This window comes from Colobus angolensis, unplaced genomic scaffold (genome assembly GCF_000951035.1).
Source record: "Colobus angolensis palliatus isolate OR3802 unplaced genomic scaffold, Cang.pa_1.0 Scaffold182, whole genome shotgun sequence".
Classification (NCBI taxonomy): Eukaryota; Metazoa; Chordata; class Mammalia; order Primates; family Cercopithecidae; genus Colobus; species Colobus angolensis.
In genome coordinates, this window is record NW_012114955.1 from 3,920,835 (window position 1) to 3,942,359 (window position 21,525).

At 36.4% G+C, this 21,525-nt stretch overlaps 1 protein-coding gene across 2 annotated transcripts in view; it reads left to right on the forward strand.

Moving 5' to 3' along the window:
• The window catches only part of MKLN1 (muskelin 1, intracellular mediator containing kelch motifs), a 386,600-nt gene that overhangs the window by 266,630 nt on the left and 98,445 nt on the right, over positions 1–21,525 (forward strand). For both annotated transcript variants that reach the window (XM_011939628.1, XM_011939627.1), the window contains 2 exons: positions 12,645–12,787; positions 14,365–14,453. In XM_011939628.1, coding sequence (XP_011795018.1) covers positions 12,753–12,787; positions 14,365–14,453 — 124 coding nt within the window. In that variant the 5' untranslated portion in view covers positions 12,645–12,752. The remainder of the gene's footprint in view (positions 1–12,644; positions 12,788–14,364; positions 14,454–21,525) is intronic.

Below are 21,525 nucleotides of genomic sequence, written 5' to 3' on the forward strand. Positions count from 1 at the left end.
CGTTCTAGGCGTTCAAGGCAGCCTGGACAACATAGAAACCTTTGATCTATGCTAAAAAAAAAAAAAAAGAAAGAAAAGAAAGTGGCTGGGCGCGGTGGCTTATGCGTGTAATCCCAGCACTTTGGGAGGCTGAGGCGGGCAGATCACAAGGTCAAGAGGTCGAGACCATCCTGGCCAACATGGTAAAACCTTGTCTCTACTAAAAATACAAAAATTAGCTGGGTGTGGTGGCGCATGGCTATAGTCCTAGCTACTCAGGAGGATGAGGCAACAGAATCGTTTGAACCCAAGAGGCGGAGGTTGCAGTGAGCCAAAATTGCACAACTGCACTCTAGCCTGGCGACAGAGTGAGACTCTGTCTCAAAAATATATATATATATATTTATAATTTTTATATGTAATGTAAAGAATAAAACAAATAACTTATTTATTCATCAGCCATGTTTAGAAATGGAAAGTGATTGCTATCTTTTGAAGCCTCCTATGAGCCCCCCTTATCTCTTTCCTCTAACCCCTCCCCAGTAACTATAACTGATGTTTTATTAAGCATTTTAAAATAATATTCCATAGATATAGCATATAAATATTTTATGACTTAGTTTTTTTGGCTTTGATTTTGTAAAAGTAAAATATAAATTGATTCAGTCGTTTATAAATTTTCTGTGACTTGCTGTTTTTTAACATGATTTTTGTTAATGTTGTTATATATAATTGCAGTTTGTTCATTTTCACTACCATATAGTATTCCTGTGTATAAATATGCCAAAATGTATTTATCCATTTTGCTGTTGATAAGCATTTAGGCTTTTTACAGTTCTGCTGTGAACATTCTTATATGTTGTCTCCTGGTACACATGTGTAAGAGTTTCTTTAAGGTATATATACCTTGGAGTAGAATTGTTGAGTCATAGGGTGGGTATATGTGTATTGAACTTTATCAGGTAGTAGAAAACTGTTTTACAAAGTAGTTGTAGAATTTATCCTCTCGCTGGGTGTGTATGGAAGTTGCTGTTGGGTCACGTTCTCCTCATCACTTCTATGGGTGGTTTTTATATTTTGCCATTCTGGTGGATTTTTCATTTTAACTCGTTGTGGTTATAATTCGCTTTTTCCTATTTACATTAAAATCTCTTTGCATACGTTAATGGACTTACATTGTGTTTTTAATCATGCTTTTCTTGATTCACTTTTTCATTTTACTTATTAATAATTTTAGTGCTTGAGTTTTGGTACGTTAGTGTTTTTCATTTATTTTTATTTCTTATTAATGATCTTTTTTTCTGCAAAAAAGAAAATTCAGTGATCATAACTGAAACTATGATAACCTTATTATTTTGAAATTGTCTTTATTTGTTATTGGACTATATTTTGAAGGTAGTAGAATTTAGTGCTTTTCTTAACTCTTTTGTTTGCTTATTCATTCATTAAAAAATTATTTAGTAAGCATCTATGAAGTGCCAAACTTCAGGTATTTGAATACTGTAGGGAATTAAATATTGTCTCCTCTTGATGAACCACGGGTATTGCATCAGATACCCTGAAACATTTCAATGTGATAAGTCCTATAGTAGAAGTTTATCTGAAATTTTTGTAATGAAGAAGGACTAATTTGTAATGAAAATAAATACTATGCAATCTGGTTTTCTTCATTGTAGTTATTACTCAAATATAACTGGGGTTTTCCATGGCCAGTCTCAAGGGACAACATTTTTACCAGAAAAGAAAAAATAAAATTGAAAGCAATTTCAATGTTTACTTAGTCTTATAAGAAACCGCCATGTTGGATGAAATGGGTATAGTTTTATTTTATTTTATTTTACTTTTGAGACTGAGTTTTGCTCTTGTCACTCAGGCTGGAGTGCAGTGGCATAATCTTGGCTCACTGCAGCCTCTACCTCCTAGGCTCAAGTGATTCTCCTGCCTCAGCTTCCCAAGTGGCTGGGATTATAGGCATGCACCACCACGCTCAGCTAATTTTTGTATTTTTAAGAGATATTGGGTTTCACCATGTTGGCCAGGCTGGCCTCAAATTCCTGACCTCAGGTGATCTGCCCACCTTGGCCACCCAAGGTGCTGGGCTTATTACAAGCTTGAACCATTGCACCTGGCCAGCATGGGTATAGTTTTCATGTATCGATATGTAGCAAAGAGTCTTGCATTTCTTTTTTTTTTTTTTTTTTAGACGGAGTCTCGCTCTGTCGCGCAGGCTGGAGTGCAGTGGCCGGATCTCAGCTCACTGCAAGCTCTGCCTCCCGGGTTTATGCCATTCTCCTGCCTCAGCCTCCTGAGTAGCTGGGACTACAGGCGCCCGCCACCTCGCCCGGCTAGTTTTTTGTATTTTTTAGTAGAGACGGGGTTTCACCATGTTAGCCAGGATGGTCTCGATCTCCTGACCTCGTGATCCGCCTGTCTTGGCTTCTCAAAGAGAGTCTTGCATTTCTAATGGTTGTAAGCTATAATATTTCTTTCCCACTCTTGATCTGAAAGTTCTCAAATGCACTGAATAAAAAACAGATATATCCACAGCCGGACGTGGTGGCTCATGCCTATAATCCTAGCACTTTGGGAGGCCAATACGGGTGGATCACTTGTGCTCAGGAGTTTGAGATCAGTCTGGGCAACATGGTGAAACCCTGTCTCTACAAAAAATACAAAAATTAGTCGGGCATAGTGGCATGTGCCTGTTGTCCCAGATACTCAGGAGGCTGAGTTGGGAGGACTGCTTGAGCCCAGGAGGTCAAGGCTGCAGTGAGTCGAGATCATGCCTCTGCACTCCAGCCTGGGTGACAGAGTGAGACCCTGTCTCAAAAAAAAATACACGCACGTGCGCATACACACACATGTGTGCACGTGCACAAGTGAAAGCTGGGACTTTTTTTGCTTTTTTTTTTTGGAAGCTGGAACCTTAAAGCAATTCATTCTCAGGATAAGAATGAAACAGAATAAATCCCCACCTCCTGGGGACTGTGGAAAGAATTGCATTGACACTCAGTAGAGGAAGGGAAAATGAGGAAGAAAACTCATCTCTGAGAGGTTATAGCTGTGTATTGGTTTTTGTTCACATTTGGTAGTCAGATTCTCAGTACTTGACTATCCATTAAAGCTTGTGGTATGATTTGAGTTTAAAGTGATTGAGGATGAATGGTACGTTTAAGGTTCTCAGCAGAAGCAAATGCAGATCTTCTCTAAAAATAGTTACTTTTGTTTCTAGGCCTCAGGTATTATCCACAAATCATTATTAAAGGAAATTGAACAGTACACACTGAAAGATAACTAAGTATAGCAGAAAAAAAGATACTTTAAGAACTAGCAGAATAGCAGAACCCCCTTCCAGAATTTTAGATATTAGAATTAAAACTACTGAAAGATACTGGAATTAAGTCAACTACTTGTATTTAAAGAAATAAAAGAAATTGGACACTAAAAAGTGATGTGGCAGATTTGAAAAAGAACCAAATAAAACTTCTATAAATGAAAAATATAATAATAAAAGTCAGTTTTGACAAGACTTTCCACTAAGCACAGATAGAAAAGATGAAATAGAAGTGAAATTTTAAAAAATATTTTTGAAGGTAGTATATTGAAAATAAGGTAGTAAAGAGTGATGGAAATGAATAAGACCTACTATTTGACAGCACCACAGGCTGACTGTAGTCGATAATAACTATATATATTTTAAATAACGTAAGGAGTGTAACTGGATTGTTCGTAACTCAAAGGATAAATGTTTGAGGTTAGGAGTACCCCATTCTCCATGATGGCTTATTTCACATTGCATCCCTATATCAAAACATCTCATGTACCCCGTAAATATGTACACCTACTGTGTGCCCACAACATTTTTTTTCAAAAGTGGTGGGGCCAAGATTTAGAAGACCATGGGAATCCAAAAAGAACTACTTGGGGCCACTTTTCTACTGAGTATCCTAAAGAAGTTCTAAGAGATTAAGAAGCCGAAATAGCACCTTTGGCAAACACTTGGGGCCAGGGAGATACAGGTTAGAAGCTAGAACCTGGGGTGTGGTAGGGTGGTAGACTCCTCTTGCTCTGGGTTAAGACCCTGAAGCTATGTCTGAAGAGAAAGCGTGAACCAGAAATAGTCTGGTCCTCACAGGGGGTGAAGCCCAGTTTCATATCATCCCAGTACTTGAACCTGGATTAAAATAATCAAGAATTGGTAGTATCCCTAGCAATAGACCTGCAGTAGAAGATACACTTTTTTAGGAAGCTGATACCCTAGGCATCTTGTTACTTTTAGTTTTTCATATTTGATGTCTATCAAAATAGAAGGATTTATAGATAATAGGAGTTTTAGATACAAGTCTTAAAATAAGTGCCCTTGCTGTGTGAAAGGAAAAAAGGAGATGAAAATTAATATTGAAAATTTTGGCAAAGAACCGAAAACTGTATAAAAAAGGACCAAAATAAAAATGAAAAAGACAATACCTAAAATGCAGATTGCACTTACGAGAATAAAATAAGAATGTATGCAAAAGCATTTTCTGCAATTTAGTATACTTTATGTAAAGTAGCAGTATTATTATAGGCAGGTATTGCTAAGAAAATAATTGTTGCCTGTAATATAGTATTGCAGATGTAAAAAGTTATTCACATTTTAGTGTATTCTAATAATAAGCTATTGCGTGACCTGCTTGTTTCAAATCACTTACGAGGATAATCATGCTATGTAAATTAGTTTTATTTAGTTTTGAATAAGGAGAAACCTTATTTCGCTGAATGTTGATGTGTTTTTTAATTCTTCCCATAATCATATGGTAATTGCAAGGATTAGGATAAACGTAGTAGCTACTTTGCTGACCTTAAACTATGGCAAGTATTTTGGTTTCATATACAGTTGATTCTGGTTATTCACAGTAGTTATGTCCTATACAGTAGTCATGAACAGTGATTTAACAAATACTGAACCATTGCTCCTAGGAAAATACAGGATTAGGTTCCTGTGAGTCTTCAGTTACAATATTTCCATCAGCTAATCAATATATAATCTTGTCTTATGTATGTTTCTGTTTAAAGAAACCTTAATATAGGTATTTTTGATTCATTAACATTGAATTCACAGCCAACAATACTATAACTTATATCATAATGATGTTTATCTAACACATGTATTTTCTCCATAAGGCATATCATTTACTTAAACTACCTTGGAAGAAGCTTATAATTGCAGTAAAAGAGTTATGATCTAACCCTTCTTATGTCAATTAAAAAGACATTTGCAACTGCCTATACATTTTAACCAACCCTAGAGAGTTTTCACCAGTCATCTTGAAAGATGTGTTTTCCATGACAGTATCAGTAACTATTGTAACCACATATTTGGTGACAGAGAAGGGTGACATTGTATCTTTAAAGCATTTATGGGATTTTCATTCATGCTACATTTACTCTACCAGCACAGATGATCCAGAATTAACAGCAATGTTTTCTCATTAAGGTCTCAAAATATTGCCCGTATCACTGTGAAAATGGCTTTAACGTTTTTGTTTATACAAATTACAAATACTAAAAGTGAGAATCAAAAAGGAGATAAAAGCATAAGAAATGTAAAAGAAATTAGAAATCACCTGAATTCCATCATCCTGACCTCACCACCACCACCACCACCGCTGTCATTTTGAAGATAATTCAGCTTAACTCTATGCATACACTCACACAGACACATACTTTACGTAAGTGGAATACCATATATGTTGGTTTTTTAAATAGGAATAACAAAATAATTGTTTTCTTTTTTTGTCCTCTCACCTCCTCTTCTCTAATAACCAATGCTAACAATCAGGTTTGTGCTCATTCATATCTTTATATGGGTTCATTACATCAAATGCAAATTTAAACATGTACATGCATACGTCTGTGTATACTCAACAAACATACTGGTAAGTGCAAGTGTCATTATTCAGGTAATGATAGTAGGATCTTGTTACCTACTTGATTTCTATTGTATGAATATCTCACAGTTTGTTTATCCATATACCTGTTGATGAACATTGAATCGTTTTCTGATTTTTGGCTATTACAAAGATGTGCTAAATATTAATATAGAAGTGGCTGGATATGGTGGCTCATGCCTGTAATCCCAGCACTTTGGGAGGTCGAGGCAGGCAGATCACTTGAGGCCAGGAGTTGGAGACCAGCCTGGCCAACATGGCGAAACCCCATATCCACTAAAAATGCAAAAAATTAGCCAGGTGTGGTAGCTCATGCCTGTAATCTCAGCTACTTGGGAGGCTGAGGCACAAGAATTCACTTGAACTTGGGAGGCAGAGGTTGCAGTGAGCCAAGATCTTGCCACTGTACTCTAGCCGGGGCAACAGACAAGGCAAGACTCTGTCTCCAAAAAAAAATTAATACACAAGTCTTTGTGGTTTTAATTTGCATTTTTAAAATGATTAATGTTACCATTTTTGTATGCTTGTTGCTTTCTTGACTGTTTTCTGGTGAAGTGTCTGTTCAAAAGGTTTGTCGTTTTGAAATTTGTTGTTTTCTTGTTAAGTTTCGAGAGTTCTCTGTATGTTTTGTATTTAAGTTCTTTATCAGATTTATATACGATTTGCAAATATTTTCTTTGCATCCATCGTTTCCCCTTCCTGTTCTCCCCACTCACTGCCCCAGCCTTCCTTCTGTTCCAATATTAGAGGGAATCATCATTAAGCATGATGCTTAGCTATGGATATTTTATTTTATTATTTTATTTTATATATATTTTTTGAGACTGAGTCTCACTCTGTCTCCCAGGCTGGAGTGCAGTGGCACGATCTCAGCTCACTGCACGCTCTGCTCCCCGGGTTCATGCTGTTCTCCTGTCTCAGCCTCCTGAGTAGCTGGGACTGCAGGCGCCTGCCACCACACCTGGCTAATTTTTTTGTATTTTTAGTAGAGATGGGATTTCACTGTATTAGCCAGGATGGTGTCAATCTTCTGACCTCGTGATCTGCTCACCTTGGCCTCCCAAAGTGCTGGGATTACAGGCATGAGCCACCGCACCCCACCAGCTGTGGATATTTTATATATGCCCTGTGTTAGTTTGAGAAAATTTCCTCCTGTTTGAAGTTTTCTGAGAATTTCTAATCCTGAGTGGGTATCGAATTTTGTTGCTATTGTGTCACACCTTAAAACCTTTTTATGTTTCTCTATTAGTCCTAGAGCAGAGTCCAAATTTCTTAATATGGCCACAAATTACAACTCCTTCCAGCAGAAGGTGCAGGGTCTTCTACCTCATGAGTCTTGGTTGGTCTTGTGATTTTCTTTGACCAACAGAAAAGTCTAAGGAAGTGATATTGCAACTTCTAAGCAAGGCCTATAGAAACTTAGAGATAACTGTGCTTGAGGAAAGCCTGTCTAGCTTCTTTGAGGTTGAAAGCCCAATCCCAGTTAGCCCCAGCCTTCCCATTCACCACTCCAATTAAGCCCAGTCCCCTAGCTAGTCCATCAGCTTAATACAACTATATGAATGAATCCAGGAGCTACCAATGGAAAAGCTGTCTAGCAGACCCACAGAATCATGAGAAATCATGAACCACTGTTGTTTTAAGACACTGGAGTGATTTATTACATAACCTCAGATATACATAGATATAAAATCTGGACTTTTCTAGTCTCATTTTTGTACTTCCTGTTTCTTTGCCAGTTCTTCCCATCAAAGTAAATGATATCACCAGCTACCCTGTTATTCAAGTTGGAAACTACGTCATCATCCTTGATGCCTCTTTTTCCCCTGCATGCAATCTGTCACCAAATCCCATCAATTATTTCTCCAAAATGTGTGTCAAAACTGTCTACTCTTGTCCATCTCCGCACCCTTCTAGTCCAAGTCTCCTTCATCTCAACTCTTTCCTGAGTTTATTGTGACAGCATCCTAACTGGTCTGCCAGTTCTTTTAATCCACTCTCTGTAATGCACATTGTGTGCATATGTGTGTGTAATGTTAATCAGATCATAGCTTTTTGTTGTGCTTAGTAGATCCCATTGCATTTATAATTCAAGCTCCATGTAATTGCACAAACTGCATGATCTGGTGACTGCCTGCGTCTTCATTTTCAGCACGTACCATTTTCTGCCCTGCCTACTAGGCTGCGACTGACCACACTGACATTTTAATAGCGGTGCCTAGAGCTAATTTTCATAAGCATTCACTGCTTTTTTTTTTTTTTGCCTGGCTGGCTCTGTGCAGTAGATTGAATGGTATCTCCCCCCACCCCCACCCCTACCAAGATATGTGACATCTCAGAATGTAACCTTATTTGGAATAAAGTGTTAGTAAATGTAATTAAGGTAGGGATCTCGAGGTGAGAGCATCTTTGATTAGAGTGGCCTGTAAATCCAATGACAAGTGACCTTACTAGACACAGAAAAGACACAGATACAGGGAAGAAAGATATGTGAAGATGGGTGGCAGAGATAGGAGTTACGCTGTCACAAGCCAAAAAAAATCAAGAGCCGCCAGATACTGGAAGAGGCAAAGAAGGATCATTTCTGGGATCCTTTGAAGGGAGCATGGTACTGCTGACACTATAATTTAAGACTTCAGGCCTCCAGAACTATGAGAAAATAAATTTCTGTTGTTTTAAGCCATCGACTTGTTACAATTTGTTATGGAAACCCAGGGAAACTAATACACCCTATCTCACCACTGCACTCCAGCCTTGCAACAGAGTGAAATACTGTCTTTTTAAAAAAAAAAGAAAAGAAAAGAGAAGAGAAGGAAAAAAGAAGAGTTGGAAGAAATGGAAGTTGAAAAACTTACCAATAAAGTTAAAATGTGATTCCAGCGTTTAAAATTTTACCCGCAATGTTCTTCAGTCAGACCACTATGTTTTACTTTAGATATTCTAGATTTTTATTTTATTTTTAATAACAAAAATTCTGTCGATATTTGGTTATTGATACTACTATATATGTACAAACAGATGCTTTTCATTGGTTTTAGGCATTTAGTATATGGGATAATGGATAGTGTACAACAATTTGTATAAAGGCCCATTTTTACTATTACAGTTTCAAGGCTATGCTAAATGAATTGTCTGGGAAAGGTGATGTCTAAGACTCCAAAGGATGACTGAAGAGTGAAAGGAAGGGGGATATATGGGGATGAAGGGAGTGTGAGTTAACAAAAAAGATAGATGTGAATATCTACCTATATTATCTTAAATATGCAGAGATAAAGAGTGCGAACAGACCCATATCGTCTGTTCAGTATGCAGTTGTATTCTTAAAGAAACTTTGTATTACCAAAAGACACATTACTACACCTGTTAATTTAATAGGGATAAAGAAGGTTAATGACTAGAGAATATCAATTTCAATTTTCCTATGGCAATGTAATAAAGAAGTTTTAATAGCTACTTAGAGTGTAAATGATATGTAAAAGTAAACAGTCCTTATAAAGTAGTGGTTAAAGCTTTGGTCAGCTGGGGTCAGTGAGTCAGTAGAAATGCTTTTAGCTTCAACTAACAGAAGGTTCTGTTACAGTGGATTAAACAAATAGGTTTTCTGGTTGTTGTTCCCTACGTAAGAAAACTAGAGAAGATTAAATTACTAATTTGCAGAAAATAAACATTGAGGTAGGGGGTGTAGTCAGCAAAATCTAGACTGTGGGAAAGTCTTAAGGACAAACAACCCAGTTTCTTCAGCAAAAAATTTAAAGGGGGAAAAATGCAATTGAGAGACACCAGTGTATTAAAAGTTACTTAAGAGGTGTATTAACCAATCATAATTCATGAGCCTTATTTGAACTTCGAACTAGAAAAACCATTTTTTTTAATTAGACAATTGTGGATTTGTGAACAGTGACAGGATTTTTTGATGCCATTATATTAAGGAGTTACTGTTATTTTTTTCTGGTATGTAACAGTATCATGAATATTTTTTAAGTCTGTATCTTGTGGAGAAATATACTAAAATATGTACAGTTAATATGGCTGGAATTTATGCAGGTTAAAGTGGCTGTGAATGAAAAAGTAAAACTGGAGGTAGGCTGCTGCTGATGAGAGTTGAGTGGCTCACTAATGGTTGTTATCTTTGAGATTCTCTTGGCCATTTCTCTTCATGGTTGCACAGTGATTGTTGCAGTTGTAACTGTTCATATAGCAAAGAGGCAGAAGAGGAGGTAGCATTTGTTTCAGGAAGCAAAAATTAACCCATTACAAACTGCTGCTTGCATCTCATTGATCTTTGTCATATGTCTACCCTTGCCTGGAGGGTATCTAGGAAGAACTAGGGTGGGAATGGAAGTTGGGTCAGCCAACCAACAGTGTAAGCCAGAGGCAGATGACTCATTTTTTATCTCAACTCTGTCATTTATTAACTGTGTAACTATATTTCTTCATATGTAAAATGAGGATGAAGAGAGTAACCTGTGTTCATATATTCCTCCCACTACTACTGTGAGTGAGCTATTGCATGTAAAAGTCTCAGCAGTGTGCCAAAGAAGAAGTTAGTGCTCACAAAATATTAGGGTTATTATCATTGCCATTCTTGTCACCACCAACTTAATTCTTTTTTTATTGAGGTAAAATTCACACATAATATAAAGTTAGCCATTTTAAAGTGTATAATTCAGTGACATTTAGTGCATTTACAGAATTGAGCAACTATCACCTCCATCTAGTTCCAAAATATTTTCATTGTCCACAAAGAAACTTCATATACCCGGTAAGGAGTATCTCCCTTTCGATCTCAGCCCAGCTTTTCACAACCACTAATCTGCTTTATGCCTCTATGCATTTACTTGTTCTGGGTAAGTCAGATACCTTTTGTATCTGGGTTGCTTCCACCTTTTGGCTATTGTGAACAGTACCCCTGTGAACATTCATGTACAACTGTTTATGTATATACCTTCTTTTTTTTTTCCACTTCATTTGGGTTCATACCTAGGAGTGGATGCTCTTGGTCATGTGGTAATTCTGTTTAACTTTTTGAGGCACTGCCAAATGATTTTCCACAGCACATCTACCGTTTTACATTCCTGCCAGCAATGCATGAGAGTTCCAATTTCTTTACATCTTTGCCAACACTTATTGTTTTGCATTTTAAAATTATTATTATTATTGCCATCCTAGTGGATGTGAAATGGTACTTTGTGGTTTTGATTTACATTTTCCTGGTGACTAATGATGTTAAGCATCTTTTCATGTGTCTGTTGGCCATTTGTTTACTTGGGGAGAAAGGGCTATTCAGGTCCTTTATCTATTTTTAAGTTGGGTTGTTTGTCTTTTTGTTGTTAAATTGTAAGGGCATTTTTAATATATTCCAGATACCAGACTCTTATCAGATACATGATTTGCAAATATTTTCTCCCATTCTATAGGGTGTCTTTTTACTTTCTTGATAGTATCCTTTGATACTAAAGTTTTAGTTTTGATGAAGTCCAATTTATTTTATTTTATTTGTACTTTTGCTGTCCTATCTAAGAATCCATTGCCAAATCCAAAGTCATGAAGATTTGCCTGTAGTTTTTGTCTAAGATGTTTAAATTTTTACCTCTTATATTTAGGTCTTCAGTCTTTTTTTTTCTTTTTTCTTTTTTTCCGAGCTGGACTCTTGTTCTGTCACCCAAGCTGGAGTGAAGTGGCATGATCTTGGCTCGCGGCAACCTCCGCCTCTGCAGTTCAAGCAATTCTCCTGCCTCAGCCTCCTGAGTAGCTGGGATTATAGTCACCTGCTACCATGCCCAGCTAATTTTTGTATTTTTTTTAGTAGAGACGGGGTTTCACCACATTGGCCAGGCTGGTCTTGAACCCCTGATCTTGTGATCCACCCCTCTTGGCCTCCCAAAGTGCTGGGATTACAGGTGTGAGCCACCGCACCCGGCCAGGTCTTCAGTCCTAAAGGATTGATGTTGGATCAGTTTTTATCCATTTTGAGTTAATTTTTGTGTGTGATAAGAGGCAGCAGGACCAGCAAGTTTATTCTTACCACCTTTATCATCCAATATCGTGAAGCATGACGTCTCTCCAACAAAACATCTGAATTGTTTTTTTGAATAGCTTTTCCAGCATGTGTTCAAGCAGTGGTGATTTTCCTGTTAATTTTTATAATAGAGAACTATCTGCGTGATATAAATTGTTCTCTATTTGATTGATCCCATTTTATCCAATGTGCAGTAGGAAAACGAGCTACATTAGACATATCTAGAGTAGATGTGGGTTTTAAATTCGTAAACTTGGCAGCATTGATTAGTAAATCTTTGTTTGCTTCTAGATCTAAAAATTTTAGTGCTGCTTTCAAACATTGATTTAGTTATTGAAATAGAGTCCATAGGAATATGTAATTGCTATTTTTGTATTCTTATCTTGTTTTATTTGGTTTTGCATAGTCTGGTTATATCTTTTATTGAATACCATTCTTTGATTAGAAGTTATCTCACTAGTTCTTTTTTTCCCCCTTCACCTGCAGTATTGGGGATAATGTAGTTTTTGAGATCTACTGGAGTGAAAAGTGGTTCTGGTGGGATAACCTTTAAAAGGCTGTTATGTACTATTCAGTAACTTTAAAAAAAAATCTGCTGGTACAGGATGGACAAGGATGAACCTTATACATTCTCCTGTTAACTGGCAATAGTTTTAAAGTTGTCTAACATTTGTTTTAAACAAAAGAGGATAAAATTTGGTTGTTTCTGTTTTTAGTACTTGATTCTAAAGCTCGAAAGGCCTGCTATAGTTCAGAATATCACATTTGGAAAATATGAGAAAACTCATGTTTGCAATTTGAAGAAATTTAAAGTCTTTGGTGGCATGAATGAAGAGAATATGACAGAGCTGTTGTCCAGGTGAGTTATGGTTATGGGGAAGAGAGCTGTCTTCTAAACAAAATGTAGTCTTAGTCTCTTTGTAGCTAATCTGCATGGTTTGGTTTTTCTTTCAAAGGAGAAAAGAGTATTCCTTCTCTTCTATTCCTAATGCCTTAGTTTAATACTGTGGGTTGAGTTAGCTTTCTTTCTTTTTTTTTTTAAACCAACAGACCCTAGTTAATATTTTTACCAAAGAAGAATCAAACCTTTTTGTTTCTCCCTCTTTTAATTGTATTTTTGAGCTGTTAATCACTTCAGAAATATTTTCAGCTTCAATAAAATTTTTTGCTATAATCTTTGCTATAAAAAAATACAGGCTCTATCCAAAATGCTAAGATTAATTGCCTTAATCCAGAAGCAGTGGTTTACTGTAAGTTGGAGACTAAAAAGAGGAATGTTTTATAAATTGAAAGATGCATGCCTGTCACTTGGAAGGAGCTCAGTAAATTTGAGTTTTAATAATATTAGACAACCAGGAATGAATGTGTTAATTTGCTGCCCAGCAAATGAAAAATCAGATAGCTAATAGAATGGACAAATGAAACCATGGAAATTCAGAATATATTTGTGATGGCTGGGCACAGTGGCTCACGCCTGTAATCCCAGTACTTTGGGAGTCCGAGGCAGGCGGATCACAAGGTCAGGAGTTCAAGACCAGCCTGGCCAATACAGTGAAACCCTGTATCTAATAAAAATACAAAAATTAGCTGGGCATGGTAGTGGCAACTGTAGTCCCATCTACTTGGGAGGCTGAGGCAGGAGAATCGCTTGAACCTGGGAGTCGGAGGTTGCAGTGAGCCGAGATCGCGCTGCTGCATTCCAGCCGGGGCAATACAGCAAGACTCTGTCTCAAAAAAAAAAAATGTATTGTGATATGGTATGGCCCATTAACATAATATTTTATATAAGCAAATACTCTATACTGTATTTTATTTCAGTCATGAGAGTATTTCAGGAAATATAATAGCAACCTGAGGGTGAGTGACTTTCCCATAAATCCTTATGTCAGTCCTAGGTGTTTAAGTAGAGAGGTGATATGCATTTATTTTTATTTAGGATAAAGCAGATGCTATTAAACAGAGTAAGGCTGGCTTTGAAAATTTGTTGAACTATAAAGGAAACATTGGCGTCTCAGAATTAAATAACTGAATTCTTTGGTGAATTCTAATATGTGGTTTTGTTTAAGTTGTCGGATTTGACTGTGAATTGTTTTTTAATTTCCTTGTTACCATTTGAAAATTTTGTTATATTCAGTTATCCATTCAGGACACTAGGCCCTGTCACACATTTTTAAGCACTGTAGCTATATTCTTTGTAATACTCAACATTTTTCATTAATCCTTGTATAATTAAGAGAATCCAGTTATAATGCTGTTGATTTGAACGTGCTAGTTTTGACCTATATGCCCATGTTCAACTACTTGTTTATATTGTCTTAGTCATAATATTTTGAGCATTAGTTTGAACTTAAAACCTGAGTGTGCATTAGTTTGTGTTCTAGTGCATTTACTAAATTATGAAGTCAGATTTAACAGCTTTATTTTTTTTTCCCACAGTGGCTTAAAGAATGATTATAACAAAGAAACATTCACCCTGAAGCATAAAATTGACGAACAGATGTTCCCTTGTCGATTCATTAAAATAGGTAAGATTTTAGCATTTGGGAATAGAAACAAATTCTTGGTATCATTAGTCAGCAAACTATAGCCCATAGACCAAATCCTGCAGGCCTCTCGTTTTTTTAAATACAATTTTATGGGAACATTGCTACACTGGTTTGTTTACATATTGTCTGTGTCTGCTTTTGTGCTACAGAAGTAGACTTGAGTAGTTGCAAGAGACCACATAGCCCACAGAGCCCCCTAAATTTACTCTTTGGCCCTTTACAGGAGAAGTTTGCTGACTTCTGCTTTTTATAAATTCATTACTAAATGGCAATTATTTCAAGTGGAATCTTTTCCATATGTTTTCTCATTTGAAAGTTTTCTAAGATTTTATGGGATCTAGTGATTTAATTGCCTTAATTTTATGGAAGGTTTATCACTTATACTAAAACAATAGTATTCTAAAACCAAATACTGATAAAATCCTTAAGGCAGTATGTTATGGTTATTATCTGTTATGTTCTTTTATTTTATTTTATTTTTTTAGTTAAATGCTGGTCAGACCCATTAAATTTATTTAATAACCCATTGATAGGTTATAAATCACTGTTTGAAAAATATTACCTTAAGGCATGTATTTCTTTAGCAAGTATTTTAGCTTAAGAAAGTATTTATAATGCATCCTCAAAATGAGTATTTTTCAGGTGATTTTGTTTCCTTTAGGATTTATTATTTAGAAGGTAGGGAAGTTGAGGACTTAAATCCTGGCTAACACGGTGAAACCCCATCTCTACTAAAAATATAAAAAAAAAATTAGCCAGACATGGGCGCCTGTAGTCCCAGCTACTCAGGGAGCTGAGGCGGGAGAATGGCGTGAACCCATTAGGCAGAGCTCCCAGTGAGCCGAGATCACGCCACTGCGCTCCATCCTGGGAGACAGAGCGAGACTCCATCTCAAAAAAACAAGAAAACAAATCTTCTAATTTATAACCATGTTGCATACTTTTGAGAATATTATATTAATATGGGGATTAAAGTGAATTAGATACTTTGAAGAATAATAATAAAAGCCAGATTCCACATTTTGATTTGGGAGAATAATTACTCCTTTGGAACAAACATAGTCATTGTTTGCCAATCTATCAAGAGTTGCTGCCGTTTTGTTTTGTGATTCAGATAGTTCTGTTGGGCAAAAGAATATTTGAGGTCTTAAGAAAGACTGCTTATATACAGAAACTGTTTTTGGAACAATTGGATTCTAATATGTCACTTAGTAGTAGTATAATTTCTGTTATAATAAATATAAATAAAAACCTATATTCTATTTTCTTATAAGAATTTATGAGCAAGCAAATTTTAAAAATAAATTTAACTTTTGGTTATTTCCTTCTTTTGTACTGAGTAACGTTTTCATCATTATTTAGACTTACCAGTTCCTAAAGACCTTTGCATAGCTTTAACAATTTCATGATTTTATATTTCAAGTATACAAGCAGTGGAAATGGGAACCTTTTCTAGCTCTGTCAGCCTTTTTTCTCCTTTCTTTTCTTTTTTGCTGAGTATTTGAATATGTACACTTAAAAAATTCCCCCCAGCTTTACTAAGGTATAATTGACAAATAATTATATATATATTTATGGTTTACAATGTGATGTTTTGACATTTGAATACATTGTGAATTATTAAATCAAGCTAATTAACATATCCCTCGCCTCACATACTTAAGATTTTTTTGTGGTGAGAACATTTAAGATCTACTCTCTGAGCAATTTTCAGTTGTTATTTCTGTAGTCACCATGCTATACAGTAGATCTCATTCTAGATGTAGAACAGTAGATAAGTTCTACAGTAGGACTTACTCTACCTGTTTGACTGAAACTTTTTACCCTTTCACCAACAGCCACCCATTTCTCCTATCACCTTTTTAATTATAGGGCATAATGATGTCTTTTACTTGATCTAGGGTTAGTTTTATGGTATTAGGCAAAATGTTAATTGGAGCTTTCCAAATAATAGTAGACACTTATTAGCCCATTTTCTATTTAGAATATTAATATATGGATAACTTAGTATGTCTTACTTTTCTCGAAAGGATGTTAATACCAGTCAGCAGTATCTGCTTCCCAACCCTTTCCCAACATACTCTTAAGAACTTTTTGTAGGCCGGGCACGGTGGCTCATGCCTGTAATCCCAGCACTTTGGGAGGCCGAGGCGGGTGGATCATGAGGTCAGGACTTCAAGACCAGCCTGACCAAGATGGTGAAACCCCGTCTCTACTAAAAAATATAAAACTTAGCTGGGCACGCTGGTCGACGCCTGTAATCCCAGCTACTTGGGAGGCTGAGGCAGGAAAATTGCTTGAACCTGGGAGGCAGAGTTTGCAGTGAGCCGAGATCATGCCACTATACTCTAGCCTGGGTGAGACAGCAAGACTCTGCCTCAGAAAAAAAAAAAAAAAAAAAGAACTTTTTGTTTTAAGTAATATAAGGAAAATATGGAACTAAAAGGCCATAGGTTAGGTCAGTAGTTTTAGTTTGTCATGTTTTCTTCAAAAGTTATTCCAGTAGAGGACTTGAATGATGTATAGCTCTCTTGGTGGTAATTTAGCACAGACATTTATTTGGTTCAGGTAAGTTGTTAGAATTTGACTTAAAAGAAAAAAAGCCTTTGAGTATTTTACATCTGTGTTCTATAGTGACATGTTTGAAAGATCTTGCTGTATTTAAAAAACAAGTTAATGCCTACACGGCACAATTTCTAAATTTAGTCAGCCTTCAATTATTCACAGTAATGGAGGAGAACAGAAGCAAGGCTAACACAATGGCAGATCATCTCCAAGTTGTTTATTGACATGTAACTATAATAATTTTCATTTATAATGAATATAGCTTATTCATTTAAGTTTTGCTTAACGCAAATTGAAGTAAGTTTGGTCATAAATTGTTAACAAGGAAAATAGCCCACATTTCTGCTGTGTGGCAGGGGTTAAGTTTTAAGATCTGTTGTGGGTAATTCAGAGTACCAGCAAAGCTGAACTGATATCATTGGACTGCCTTCCTTCAGGTAAATTTTACTTTCTTAAGTTACCTTTTGTATAAAATGAGGATATTAATGCTTTTTCTGTCTAATGGTAGGATAGGTAGCTGTATTGGATATTTTCTTGAGTTCTGTTCTAGTTTGTGGATCTGTGGTTTTAATTTAAGAGTGCATTTATGGAAGAAATGATTTCATTTTGGATATCTCTTTTGTGCCTTTTTATACTTATATTTTTAAAGCTTGTGTTTACATGCCTTCTAACATGTAGTATTTTAGGGACTTTGATGGGAATTAGTGTAGACGGAGAGTTGGCTTTAGAAAGAAGCTTGGTTTTAGATAAGACCTAGAGGTAAAAGGAAAATTTAGTAACAGAGATGAGTTATTAATTGGGAGACTGGATTCCAGAGGGCAAGTTAAAGTTTGGGAAGGGAAATCTCAGCAGGAGACTAGATCAGAGGAAAGTAAACATAAAATAGAGTGGGATGAGGGTATTGGTTACAGATAGCTCGAAGGGTTTACATTCTGATTCATAGTCACAATAACAGCTGTATAAAGAAATCAGGGGTAGGTGAGGGCAAAAGGAGGTACAGGGTCTTGGAAGGCTTCAGGGGGAGTCTTGGTTTTTGGTAAATGGAGAGATGTGGATTTTTGTAAAGGAGTCAGCTACAGCCTGGATGATTGTGGAGACTTCAGAGAGCGGCTTTTGCTCTGGCTGGATGTAGTGTAAATTCTGAGCATGAAGTCTGAGTATTAAGTCCAGGAAGCCCTTTAGGAGAGCATGTGGAAAAGTGACATTTTAGAAGTGTACTATTAAGAGGAAAATTAATATAATAATACTAGATAACAGCTAACAATTATTGAACACTTAGTATGTGCCAGTTACTGTGCTAAGTATACTTATGTCATTAAATCTGTAGTAGAATAGTAGATGCACTATTTCAGAATAGTTAATCTTGAATTTTTAGGATCTCTCAGAACCTCTTTTTTTTTTTTTTTTTTTTTTGAGATGGAGTTTCGCTCTTGTTGTCTAGGCTGGAGTGCAATGGCACGATCTCGGCTCATGGCAACCTACTGCCTCCCATGTTCAAGCAGTTCTCCTGCCTCAGCCTCCCGAGTAGCCAGAATTACAGGCATGCACCACTATGCCCGGCTAATTTTGTATTTTTAGTAGAGACAGGGTTTCTCCATGTTGGTCAGACAGGTCTTGAACTCCCGACCTGAGGTGATCCGCCCGCCTTGGCCTCCCAAAGTGCTGGGATTATGGGTGTGAGCAGTGGCAGGGTCTTGCTGTGTTGCTCAGGTGGCACAATTAAAGCTCACTGCAACCTCCAGCTCCTGGGCTCAAGCCATGTTCCCACCTCAGCCTCCCTAGTAGCACACCACCACACCTGGCTAATTTCAAAAACAATTTTTTTGTAGAAACTGAGTCTTGCTGTCTTGCCTAGGCTGGCCTTTTTATGAAAAATGGTTAACGCACAGGGATGTTGATTATATTCATGTCTGATTGTCCTGTGGGGAAAACTGGTGGCTGAATCCTAGAATACAAACTGCTAGCCTTGGGATATGTATTAGGAGTTTCTAGTTCTTTTATTTGATGAGGGAGGCATCTTTTATTAGGGAACAAAAACATGTGCTTGGAGCTTTAATTCACTTTTAGATTTCTTACAGTATTCTATATGCATGATTAGTATTGTTAATGCTATCAAAAATCACTGGCATTTGAAGTGAGTGGACATCATTCTGCTCATTTTTTACGTTCCCTTTTAGTCATGAAAATTAATTATATTGTTTATTCATCTGTAATATATGATGCCCTTTGGTGAGATAACTTCATGATTTACCTCCTTCCTCTAAAGGTATTCTTTAAAGGTATTAAAAATTATAACTAATTTTATTCTAGAAATATTTCTATTGGACCATTGGATAACAGAATAAATTTCACTGCAAGTGTTTTAAAAGGTTTTTGTTTTGTTTTGTTTTGTTTTTTAAGAGACAGTGTCTTTCTCTGTTACCCAGGCTAGAATTTAGTAGTGTGGTCATAGCTCACTTGTAACACTGAACTCCTGGGCTCAAGTGATCTTCCATCTGGCCTCCCAAGTAGCCAGGACTACAGGCGCATACTGTCATGCCCAGCTGATTTTTAATTTTTTTTTGTAGAGATAGGGTCTCACTATGTTTCCAGGATGGTCTTGAACTCCTGGGCTCAAGTGATCCTCTTGCTTCCGCCTCCCAAAGTGTTGGGATTACAGATGCGAGCCACTGCACCAGGACCAATAAATGAATTCTTAATGAGACTTGGACCTGGAAATCTCTAATATTTTATGTCTGGTAACATATATAGATTATATTCTTGGTACTTTTTGAGTTTAGAATCATATTTTATTCTAACTCTTATACTACTTGATGGTTATTGCTATGTGATTTAGTAGATAAACTTTTAAATGACACTGCTGCATAAAGAAATAAACACTAAAACAATAATGATAATTTAATATTTGTTGTTAAAAAAAACTTTCTGAAATACATAAACAAAGGCATATTAAATATCCCAGGAGTACTTCATACATTCTCATGACTGGTTGCTACTGCCTGTGTTCTTATTCACACAGCTTCCTTTGTATCAGTGGTACCCAACTTTTTTAACACCAGCAACCAGTTTTGTGGAAGACAATTTTCTATGGATCCAGAAGTAGGGGCAGGGTGTGGCAGAGAGATGGTTTTGGGATGAAACTTTTCCACCTCAGATCATCAAGCATTCGATTCTCATAAGGAGTGTGCAACCTAGATCCCTTGCATGTGCAGTTCACAGTAGAATTTGCACTCCTTTGAGAATCTAATGCCAATGTTGATCTGACAGGAGGCAGAGCCCAGGCGGTAATGCTCCCTCATCCGTTGCTCACCTCCTGCCGTGCGGCCAGGTTCCTAACAGGCCATGGACCTGTACAGGTTTGGGCCTGGGGGTTTGGGACCCCGGTTTTAGATGACAAAAATACGTAAAAGTATTGTACCCCATATGTGTTCCTTATTCAGTCGGATATTGGAAATCATTAAGCCTGGTATCAGCTATTCTGGATATTCTATTTTGATGCTTCATCAAAACTCTACAAGTGTTAGTTTCTTAAAGATAGTTGCATTATTGATTCTGAAACTGCATCAGTGAATCTATTGCTACATTAAAATTCACTGGTTTATCTTGGACTTTTTACCCAGGTGTGATTTTGTAACATTCATTGGTTATTTAGAAAATGACCTGAATGATACAGATCTCCCAAATGTTGAAACACTTCATTATATAATATTTTAAAAATCATATTTATTAATATCACAAGTAATCTCATTTAAAAACATCTAAGCATTGGGAATCAGTTAGTCTCACAGTGGTGGGTACTTAGCTTCCAAAATTCTAATTTTTCTCTTGAAAGCTTGGTTTTTATCCTTGACAGCAAATATCATTAATTATTTTCCTTGAAATGACATGTAAATGTTTGGCAAATACCCAAATCTAAATAATCATAGGTTGTCTGTTTTTCTTTCAAGAATAAAATGGCAACCCATGAAAAACAAATTGGTTTTTAAACTAACAACTTGAATAATTGTACAGGTCCTTTCCTTGAGATAACCATTGTGCTTTGGTATACAACAAAAATGCTTTATATGCAATTCTCATTTTGTCACACAGGATATTAAAAAGATGTGTACTTAATGATGGAAGTTTAATAAAATTTTCTATGCCATCGGCAAAATTTTATTTTATTTTATATTTATTTATTTATTTATTTTTATTGCCAGTGTATGGTGGTGAGGAGTACAGTGCAATTTGTACTTACTGAGCACTACTAGTACTGTTTGGTGCCATTAGTTTGGTACCAAGGTGCCAGAAGTTTTACACACCATTGCTTTTGTGCCATTAGTGCAATGTTGCTATTATTAAAAGGCTAGAAAACTGTTTATTATGTTATTTTGAAAAATAGTTATTTTGAAAAATAACTAGTGTTGCTATTAAAAAAAAAAAAGTAGGCTGGGTGCGGTGGCTCAAGCCTGTAATCCCAGCACTTTGGGAGGCCGAGGCAGGCGGA